General features: G+C 36.0%; 1 protein-coding gene across 1 annotated transcript; it reads right to left on the bottom strand.

Annotated features, from left to right (window-relative positions):
- Positions 1 to 6,288: 6,288 nt before the first annotated feature.
- On the bottom strand, positions 6,289 to 7,494 carry LOC111752211 (ephrin type-A receptor 5-like; the record flags this gene model as incomplete). Its single annotated transcript, XM_023555088.2, has 1 exon — positions 6,289 to 7,494. A coding segment is annotated over one exon (771 nt), but the record flags the coding sequence as incomplete, so codon positions are not given.
- Positions 7,495 to 11,528: the final 4,034 nt, after the last annotated feature.

Raw genomic sequence — 11,528 nt, 5'->3', positions numbered from 1 at the left:
TTGGCGCTGTCTGGAGGCACTTTTGTCACAATGTGGGAAGAGCTGGGGAGGTTGTGCTACTGGCACCTAGTGGGTAGAGGCCAGGGATGCTGCTATACATTCTACAAGGAAGAAGAGACCTCCCTAACCCACATAAAAAAAAATTGTACCCAAGATATGAATAGTGCCATCACTGAGATACAATGATACGGGGGGTTGGGGGGGAAGACAGAGTATAGTCTAAAGCTTTAGTGTTGTTTGCAGGAGTTATCAAGTCAATTTTTGCCTCATAGTGACCAAATCAAAACTATTCAAGGGATCAATTTAAAAGGAAATGAAAGAGAGAGACCATGTATTTTACTATTTTTATGTGTAATGCCTGCAAGTGGATGAAATAAATTAAATACCTAATTGCCTTAGAGGTCCTTCTGAATTCCAGAATACAGACCCATGTGTGTGCACACACACACATACACACACACACACATGCACACACAGACAGGCATGTGCAGGCCATCAATACTCTGAACCTTCATAATTTCCAGTCTTTGTTAAATTTTTTTAATTAAAATTAGTTTTCTTTTGCTGAATATAGTAGTATAACAAACAGAGCCAAAAGTTCAACCCCTTTGATGTTTTTTTGGTAATGTGCCTAATTAAAATTAACTAGACTCTCCAGCATAATTATATGAACACCTAATACTCTACATTTCCAGCCAATTTTGTTTCAATCATAAATATGCACCAGAAGTATGAATGATCGACATACCAGTCCCTGCTGTATCTGTGCTGTTTCTGAACCTAGGCTCTTTCTTTAGCTTGGTATTTTCACTACATTTTCCTTGCTGTGCAGTCATCTCCCAGTTGGACAATTAATACGTGCTTTTTCTCCACAGCCCTCAGCATGTAACCCCCCTTACCCTGTATTTTAGCATGCACTGTATACCTTCTTCACTCTGACTGATTTTGGCAGTGACCCACAACCTAAATCTCTTTCCTCCATTTGATATAAGTGAAACTATAATTATCTAGGGATAATTTCAAATTACTACTTCATTCCACTAGCAACTGATGAAGATTAGTGGCCTTGCCTTACATCTGAGTAAGTAAACAACATAATCACAAGAGAACTCAGCAGGCAACATTTGATTCATGTGAACTCAATTACTTCTGTCAAACACATTCACTTCAATAAAAAGCTGAAACTTCCAAAACGGGTTCTTGCTAAGAATTTTATACTCAAAAAAAAAAAAATTAATCTGTCTCATAAGAAAAGAAAACATGAATTTCATCAGCAGTAATAATAAATAACAAATAATCGGGGAAAAGGGATTTAATACATTATTTGTTTCTGAAAAATAAAGAACATTTCAAAGAAACAAATTTGTATACTTAAGCCAATTTATTATAGAAAATGCAGGTATATAAGTAAAAAAGCTTTACACAAATAAATATACACCATATTTTAAGTTAATACAATGGAATCCAGCATATTTTGTTACTTCATCAAAACTACATCATTGTCAGAAAGGTAGTAAATTTCTCTTAAAGGAACTTTTAATAGGGGTCATGAAGATGGCAGAGCGGGAACTGCTAAATGAACAGGGACTCCTGAATCACTGCTTGTTTATCTTCTGGGCTGAGGCCATGTGTTAGTGAACTGCTGAATGTTCTGAACCCTGAAGGATCAGTCTCTAAAAGCAGTTGGGTCACCCCTGTCGTGCCCTGCACATATAACAACAGGCCATATGGGCATGATCTGACAGCAACTACCCAGCACCAAAAGAAAAAAAAAAAAAAACCAAACCCAGTGCCGTCGAGTTGATTCTGACTCATAGCAACCGTGGAGGACAGAGTAGAACTCCCCCATAGAGTTTCCAAGGAGTGCCTGGCGGATTCGAACTGTCGACCGTTTGGTTAGCAGCCGTAGCACTTAACCACTACACCACCAGGGTTTTTCACTACTCAGCACAGACTCGGTAAATATTAGCATATGATAATCACTACAACAGATTTACTCAAACTTCAGCTTCTCGATATAGTTATGTCCTTAATTAAATCCCAACATAGTTTGATTTTTCCAAGACTGATAATTAACTGTCAATATACAGTAAGGCCGTATTATAAACACATTTCAGCATGTGACGTTTTGAGGGTCTACAAAATTCACTAGAATGGCCTCTATAATCTTTAATGTATGAAGTGCCAATCACATATGATTTAATACCTGAAACTTCAAAATTTGGCTTGAGAATCTTAGAATTAAGAACAAATCCATTCCAAAGAAATACTTGTCAAGTTTTTACTGAGGAGATTTTCCAGAGACAAATACAAAGGTTGAAAAAAAAAACAACAGCAATAATTTTTAAAAAAGTACTCTTTTATGCCTTTGCACATTCTATGTCCTCTTTCTTGAATTCACTTTGCTTTCCTCTTGATTTTATTTTTGTTGCTTAATATAACAGACATCGAGAGAGTACTGTCCAGTGGGGGTGGGGAAAGTCATTAATCAAATAATAAATCAACAAGTAGATGTAAAATTATAACTCTAATTGGTTATATGATGTCATGTATGAATATATAAAAGTGAGGCCTGTCCTAGTCTTGAAAGGACAGGGAAAGCTTCTCTGAGGAAAAGATGTTGGTTTGAAGATTTGAAGGATTAATATGGGTTAACAAGGCAAAAAGAAGGTAGAAGCGTGTTTTATGAGACAGGAACTGAATCAGAGAACAAGCAGAAAGAGAAAGCAAATTGCCTTTGAAAAACGGAAGAAACCTGTTTCTAGTGTGGCTAGATCAAAGAGAAGAGTAGGAAGCACAGTTTAGGTTGAGTCTGGAGAGAGAAGAGGGGCAAAATCATGCAGGGTTTTAGGCTATTGTAAAGTATTTGTCTTAAGAGAAGTTGCAGAAGTGTGTAAAGTGTGCATGCGGAGGGAGTGGGTGTGCAAAACAACCAGCTTTGCATTTTTGAGTAGATGATACATTCACACAGTACAAAAATCAAATCTATATGTAAAATCATTCATTATATTTGAAAACAGAGTTCCAGCAAGGCATGTTTGTAGACTGGAGAGAAATGGACGATTTTAAGAGACGGCTAAATACTTTGTGATGGATTAAAACCGAGTAGTGTTGGGTTAGTGAGTATAACAAAGATGTCGAGAATGATTTCTGGCCTATCAAGAAGTACGTTGTTGTTGGTTTCAGGGGACATCTAAGTCAACTGGCATAATAAAATCTATTAAGAAAACATTCTGCATCCCACTTTAAAGAGTGGCGTCTGGGGTCTTAAACGTTAGCAAGCAGCCATCTAAGATGCATCAATTGGTCTCAACCCACCTGGATCAAAGGAGAATGAAGAACACCAAGGACATAACACGATTACAAGCCCAAGAGACAGAAAAGGCCACATGAACCAGAGACTACATCATCCTGAGACCCAAAGAACTAGATGGAGCCCAGCTACAACCGATGAATGCCCTGACAGGGAACACAACAGAGAACCCCTGAGGGAGCAGGAGAGCAGTGGGATGCAGATCCCAAATTCTCATAAAACCAGACTTAATGGTCTGACTGAGACTGGAAGGACCCCGGTGGTCATGGCCCCCAGACCTTCTGTTGTCCCAGGACAGGAACCATTCCCGAAGCCAACTCTTCAGAAATGGATTGGACTGGACAATGGGTTAGAGAGGGATGCTGGTGAGGAGTGAGCTTCTTGGATCAGGTGGACACTTGAGACTATGTTGGCATCTCCTGCCTGGAGGGGAGATGAGAGGGTAGAGGGGGTTAGAAGCTGGTGAAATAGACACAAAAAGAGAGAGTGGAGGGAGAGGGCGGGCTGTCTTATTAGAGGGAGAGTAATTGGGAGTGTGTAGCAAGGTGTATATGGGTTTTTGTGTGAGAGACTGACTTGATTTGTAAACTTTCACTTAAAGCACAATAACAATTATATATATATAAAAAGAAGTATGTTGTTTTTGTTGTTAAATGCCATTGAGTCAATTTCCGACTCACAGCAATCCCATGCGACAGAGGAGAACTGCCCCCTTAAGGTTTTCTTGACTGTAACCTTTATGGAAGCAGATAGCCAGGTTTTTCTCCCACGGAGCTTCTGGGTGAGTTCGAACCACCAACCTTAAGTTAGTAGCTCAGTGCTTAAGCATCAAGAAGTATAAACAAAAAAGAAAAGAAAAACACCAAATCCATTGCTGTTGAGTCGATTCCGACTCACAAAATTAAGATCCCCACTTAAAAGATTAGAGATTGAAAAGCAAGGTTAGAAACATGGTGGCATTTTATATCACAAGCACATTCGCAAATATTTACTTTTATATATAATTAACATGTATAATGGTAAAGTAGAGGGTCAATGAAAAGCAGGGGAACCTTCAATGAGAAGGATTAACACAACTGCCATAACAACTGACTCAAACATAGCAATTGTCATGAAGATGGCACAGGACTGGGCAACATTTCATTTTGTTATACATAAGGTCTCTGTGATTTGGGGCTGACTTGATGGCAACAACTACATATCAAGTCCTCAGGAATATTGGTGATAGTACAATATCTCCAAAGCACACCTCAATCACTTATTTATTCATTCATTCAACAAGATAGTCAATCTGTCAAGTTATTTATAAAAGAGACATTCTGAAATCCCTCCTAAAGGGACCACATACCATTTTTACATTGCACAACATAAGGAGGTACTGTCCACATAGACTACACACTGTATGACACCCTCTGGGGCTGTGTAGTCCACAGCCTGCATGACCCCTGCAGCTGCTGCTTCTACCATAGGAATGAAATGGATGGACTAAAACTGAGTCCATTTTGCTAATGATTTCTACAATTCAGCCTCTCCAGTTCATCCACTGTCACTCAATTGGGTCTTCACCACTCATTTATTAAGAGTGTGAAGAGAGAAAGAAGATCCAGGCTAAGTGCTTGTACTAAAAACATTTTATCAGAACATTATTTTCCCAAGATATTTTCATGGTGACCACTACTATCAGAATATTTCAAGACCAGCAACAATCAAACTGTATATTCTAGCAATGCAAACATACAAGCGAATGGAGCATGTTACTTTGTGATACTAGCAATCAAAACATTAGAGATAATTAATAAAATTTATTTTAAAAATATTTTAGGGAAAAGACTGAAAAGCATTCAACAGATATTATATTTAACTCCTGCTAAACCCTGGTGGTGTAGTGGTTAAGTGCTACAGCTGCTAATCAAAGGGTCGGCAGTTTGAATCCACCAGTCGCTCCTTGGAAACTCTATGGGGCAGTTCTACTCTGTCCTCTAGGGTCACTATGAGCTGGAATCGGCTCGACGGCACTGTGTTTGGTTTGGTTTTTGTTGGTCTGATTCTGTGATCACATATATCCTCATCTTAAAAAAAGATGACATCTCAAAGGAAAAAAAAAAAGTTAAGATAATGTTAGAATTTTCCTTTCAATTTAGTCCCAAACAAAAAATATGATCCCTCTCTCTGACAAACATAATTTCAATTTAACAAAGCTCTCAGATGTACACTAATATTATCAGGTATACTGGGTTGTAGATTACATGGGATAACAACCATAGAATTAGTTGTGGGTGGTATTATAGAGATAAAACATATGGGCTGATGCTGAAAAAATAATTTAAGTACCATGCAATGTGTTTCAGGAGAGAAATAATTAAGCAAAGCTACTGTGATTTACAGCTAATTTCCCTAGTTTTGTTTCCCTGGATCTATAATCAATCTACAGTCAAGCTTCAACAAACTTGAGCAAGTTTGATTCATGGCATAAAGTGAATTTATTTAAAAAATGCACCTGAAGCTATCAGATGGGACTAAGAATTCTCAGCAGTTGGTTTCCTCCTCAGATAATACACATTAACTTCCATTACCAGTTAGCATGTGTACATCAGAGTGAAAACATTCAGGTCCATATAGTTTCTAAAGCAAACATTATTTGTTTTCTTTCCCATAAGTTGTTCTTCACTTTGGCATAAGTACTATACTGTTCCAGAAGGCCATTGGTAAATACCAAAGTTTAAAAGGGCAACTCACCACACACTGTGGGCAAAACAGGAGCATTTTCACAGAAAGATGGAAGCACGCATGATCGAGTTTGAGTTTAAAGGAAAAATTAAAGCAAAAAAAATCCCCAAGTAAAAATTGCTTTGAAATGAACTTTTTGTCTTGACTCTATCTTCAAACAGTTGTTTTGCCAGGGCACTACTTATTATGCATTTCATATTGACCTGCATATTTTAAAAATTGAGCCTGTAACCACAATCATATGTAAGCAACATAGTAAACTATGTCCTGTCACCGTACAAATGTTATGCTGTGGAGTTCCTAGGACTGAGCTTATTTCTGAAGAATTGTAAAAAGGCAGTTAAGAGCATGCAAAAGCAATCACCGTCTAAGATTTGCATTAGAGTTTTACACAGCAAGTAAAGAGCAGAAAACGACTTCATGGAGAGAAAGCCTCAGTGGTCATACAAACAAAGCAGTCATACAAAGAAAGTTTTGATTTGGGTTGTTCAAAACTAAAACTTTTGAGAACAAAATGAATATAAATATTACACTGCAAGTAAGATGCTCTCTGAGTATTAATTATGTATATGCAATAAAATATCACATTAAATCTTTCATCGTTGCCAGAAATGTTAGAATTCTGAGAAGAGAAAAATCAAACTTGAAGAGAAGTAATCTTCATAAATTAGCAAAGCAAAAGGTCATTTGCTCATAAACACTGAAGAAAATACATAAACATGATCCGACTGAAGCAGACAGCCTGCAGGTAAAGCCTTACCTTGACAGGTGCCGTTTTTCTCTTCATATCCTGCCCTGCACATGCATTTCCCGATGGGCACCAGCCATTCCCCTTCAGCGCTGCAGTGCATTTTGGGTGGTTCATCTGTCACAGAATGGTTGACACAGGAGCCTGACACTTCAAGAAGCTGTGAAGAATCAGCTCCAGTGATTGTGTCGGGGAAGATAGCCAGGTGCCGTACCACAGAAGGGCATTTTTTATAGTACACACGAACAGAAACTAGAGCAATACAAGCACCCACATCTTGAAATGCAAGATAAAATCCCTTCTTGCTTAAGGGTCCTACATCTCTGACCTCTGTATTCAGTTTCATGACACGGTCACCAAGATCAAGTTCTGTAAAGCTCTCATCGGCAGCAATGGTATCAATTTTGATATATTGGTTTTCCTTGATGTTTCTCCCATTTTCATCATCTGACTCAAAATAATACATATTAAAAGTTTCTTTACAAGTCCCCAGTCCTCCTGGAAGGCTGTTGCAGTCCCGCAGAGTAAACTTGAGTTCTATGAAGATTCTGGAAGCACCTTCATTGGAGATCCAACTGGTCAAAAGCCAGTTATTCTGATTCTGTTCCATAACTTTGCATACTTGGTATGTGTGAATGGGGGCATAATTTTCATCAACTTCACCAATCTCTTCCCACTGCACAAAACAGAAAGATAAAAATTCAAAAAATAGAAAATGACCAGGGAAAAATAACAGAAGTAATCAGAGAAAAGTAATTCAGGTATATAAATTTGTTTACCCTTAATATATATTAATAGGAGAAACAGCTATGTAGACAGAATCACACACACACACACACACACACACAAAAGAAAAACTTTGATTTCCCTTTTCAGTGCCTTCAAGGTAATTCAAAGGCAAACATACATGAATGATATGACCCCAGAAAAAAGAAATCACAGTAATGATAAAAGAAAATTGAATGTGAATGAGGCTAACAAGAAGGGAAGAAGAAACTACGTATATTTGAAAAAAAGTTAAATATATAAAAGAACAGGTAGAAAGTTTCTGAAAGGAAAAGGAAGTACAATTAAAAAAAGAAAACCTTAAGAAAAAAACAGTAAATTTGGTAAAGAAGGTAGACAAATACCACATGTGAATCCACAGAAATCTATGAATTCTGTCATGTTATATAAATGACACATCTATGCAATAAAATTGAAAGAAAACCAATTAGTTTAAAATTAAAAATAGATATTTATTTCATTGAAACAATCTGTTCATCTTTTACAATTCGATAACTAAATGTTTATTTGTAGATTTATCCACAAATTAAAGCACATAGACATAAAATAAAGACAGAAAGTGTAGGTTATATGGACGGGCTTGCCAATTCAAGCACTAACTGACTTCCTGTTATATCTGGAACGTATTCTTTCTTACCACTGCAGTCTTTCATGTATAATGATCTTAAGAGTTTTGGAGAGATACAGGATGTAGAAGAGTCAAGTGTGGCTTATATTTTGTAAAATGTTATTTGGACAGAGAATGAATATAAATCTATCTCTTTCCTAGTAAAATACCCTAGTTTTAAGAATCAAAATGACTAGAACCACTTCCTGAAAAATATAGGACCAAATTTTTATTATTCATATAAAAACATGATTTAAACTTCATAAATCATTTACACTCATATAAAATCTTTATGCACAAAGACTACATATAATTTGACTTTAAATGCTTAAATGTCCCTGAATCACACAGATCAGTGAAAGCATATTGACTTTCAAAAAATTTCAGAATTTATGATTTCAGATATTAAGTATTATAGATAATAAGAAACTTCAGAGGAAGTCATTTCTTTACAGATCAAATTAAACAGAGCATTATTTCTTGATTTTGTTCAACTCACAAAGACATGAAAACATGTGGAAGCAAAAGGATGCTAACAATTCATATACCTCAGATGGCCCTATCAAATTTCTATCTGCTACCAGACAGACATAAGGATAAAGGTGCTAATGAAGTAAAACTGGCAAGCCCCTTCGATTCACAAGAGAGAGAAATCGCGATTTTCCCTTGCCCAGTAACTTTAACATTATGGTGTTACAGGAAGTCTTAGTTTTTCCATTTAATCTCATTTTTGTCCTCTCTTAAAATGTATACACATAAATTCTACTTAACTTCTGATTTTCTAGACCAGCTTTCTAGTTTAACACTCTGTGATTAAACTATGTTTTCTTCCTGAAATAACTATCAATCTTTTTATTACAAATGGCTTCTGAATGTCATGATGAAGATATGCAAAAGAGCATGTCAACTAACTAAATGAAAACACTGAAAATTATCAATTTACTGTAATTTAAGATTAGTAACTAAATATATGTACTTGATTCAGTGAATTAAAAAATAGCATCAAAATGCTCTTTAAAACAAATCAAAATGTTACCTTACATGTTAAAAAATATATACATATTTTCTATAGTTTTCCAAAGCAAAACACAAATGGATTTCAAATCCTTGTTCTTAAATCATTTATAGAAGACCTATTTCTGTATATAGAGTCTAGTAGGACCCTGCTAGCAAGGTAAAGGATTTGGATTAGTAGCATTTTCCACGGTTATAAGCCGAAGAGTTCACAGCCTTTGTCTGTACAAAGGCAAAGGTGCCACAGATATTACTAAAAATGCAAGCCAAGCAGCACTTGAGAAGACAGCTTAATAGGTAGTGCTTTGGGTGATAATTTCAAAGCATGTGCATAAGTGTCTTGGTTCTCTGATATTCTCAATTAAGAAGAAAAAACTGTAATTTTCTTTGATACTAGGTTTTATTATTTTTCTTTTAAAGTATCCAAAATATAAATGAAGTCTCACATTTTATATTTCTAATGAACCAGCAGAAAGGTGTTAATTTAAATAATTATGGCCATGGGCCATATCCAGAGAATCAAATAGGTAATATACACATGGCATCTCCCATAAAGCTCTGCTTCCATTTAGACAAATACATTAAAAAATGGACAAAAATATTTCATTTGTTTTAGATTAGATTGACTATCTGAAATAAAGCTTCACATTCTTTCAAGTTTTCTTATCTTTTAATAGAAAGAGAACATCTTGTTGTCCTCAGCGAAAATCCTAGGAAGGAAAAAGAACGAAGAAGATGAAAAAATAGTAACGCTCATAGAAAACCTGGTAAAAAATGTGGCAGGCATAGCACTAGACGCTTTTGCAAATGTTACATCGATTAGATTTTTTTAAGGACACAGATAGAAAAAGCAGTTGTTTGTTTGTTTTTTTTTTTCCTCTTTACTTTTGTTATAATTCTTACAAATCTATGATTTAATTAAAGAATTTGTCAATTACTACAAATGGTATCCCTGCACATTTTGAAAGTATGGGTCACTGAATCCCAAATGGTGGATGTAGCTCTGCTCATTAGCCCTGACAATTCCTCAAGGCCTATCCTCTTTGACCCTGTGCTGTTTTGTCTGTGTTTGTTTTCTATTACCTTTTATCATGATTCCTTTGCTTTTTAGATTAACGAATTAGTTACATAATCATCTGGGATTGGTTTTATTTCTCTCTCAGATGCCTAGGCTTCCTCCTTTTTCCTGTAGGTATTGAAAACTCCAAGTCAGTTGCATTTTAAACCCATGCCTAGTCAGGCATCAAATAGCCTTGGTAACTTTCATCAGGAAAAGGACTTATTTTCATAAACACATAGTTAACCTTGCGTATTATATATATATACACACACGTATGTATACATACATATATGTGTATATTATATACAAGTATCTACATGTACATATATGTAGAGAGAAAGATTGATCGAATGATTATGGAGTTAACGCTTTCTATCCAAGCCATTAAGAACAATTTTCTCCCTGTCTAACTCCTACTGCTCTATGTGGCTTTTTGCCCCAAATTCTTTCTGTCTCCTATCTTGTTAGTATTACTCTCCCTTCCAGTCTCCTTATCTATTTACCTCCTTTGTCTTCAGAACGTGAAAATATTGACTCAGAACATGCAGACTAGACAAGTTATTGTATTAAGTCCCTTATATTAAGTTTCCACATCCACATTTGGAATCATGATGTGAACAGAGTTGATTTTGACTTTTCAAGTTATCAGGAATTACCCACTGCCAGTTCCATTTTCATTACTGTATTTCTATTCATCTTGTTTCTGCAAAGAGATTAATGTATTGAGATTAAGTCAAGGAGGTAAGAAACAAAGCTGTAGACTCCAGGAAAAAAAAAAAGCTTGATTGGCTTAGTGTAGAGAAAAGATTACCAGCCTGAAATCCCAGTTTTAGCCCCAGTTTTTACAGTATCTAGATGTATGAACTGAGACCCAACTGACGGCATGTTTGCTACTTAATTTGGGGGTGAGAATTCAAATTCCCAGGCATCTAATATCCAATACAAAATATCAAAAGGGGGCCTTAAAAATGTCCCAGCTGTTCATTTTGGAAGTAGGAAATTGAAGACCAGATTAAAAAAAAAAGAAACACAGGACTATACTGACCATGTGACCATTTCTTCTGCCTGCATCTACCTGTGTCTTCTTGTCAGCATGTCACCGTCTGAATTCGCGTGTGTGATTCTTTGATTCATTGCATTGATTGCTACTTCACTCTCTCTGAATTCAGTTTTGTTTTTGTTTTTTATGACATCAAGTAACAATACAAAATTCTTTATGTATATACCTTAGTACTCACACACAGATATGAGGGTAAGGACATGATTGTCTTAG

This window comes from Loxodonta africana, chromosome 5 (assembly GCF_030014295.1).
Source record: "Loxodonta africana isolate mLoxAfr1 chromosome 5, mLoxAfr1.hap2, whole genome shotgun sequence".
Lineage (NCBI taxonomy): Eukaryota > Metazoa > Chordata > Mammalia > Proboscidea > Elephantidae > Loxodonta > Loxodonta africana.
The sequence above is the reverse complement of the archived record's forward strand: the minus strand, read 5'-3'. Positions and strand labels throughout refer to the sequence as shown.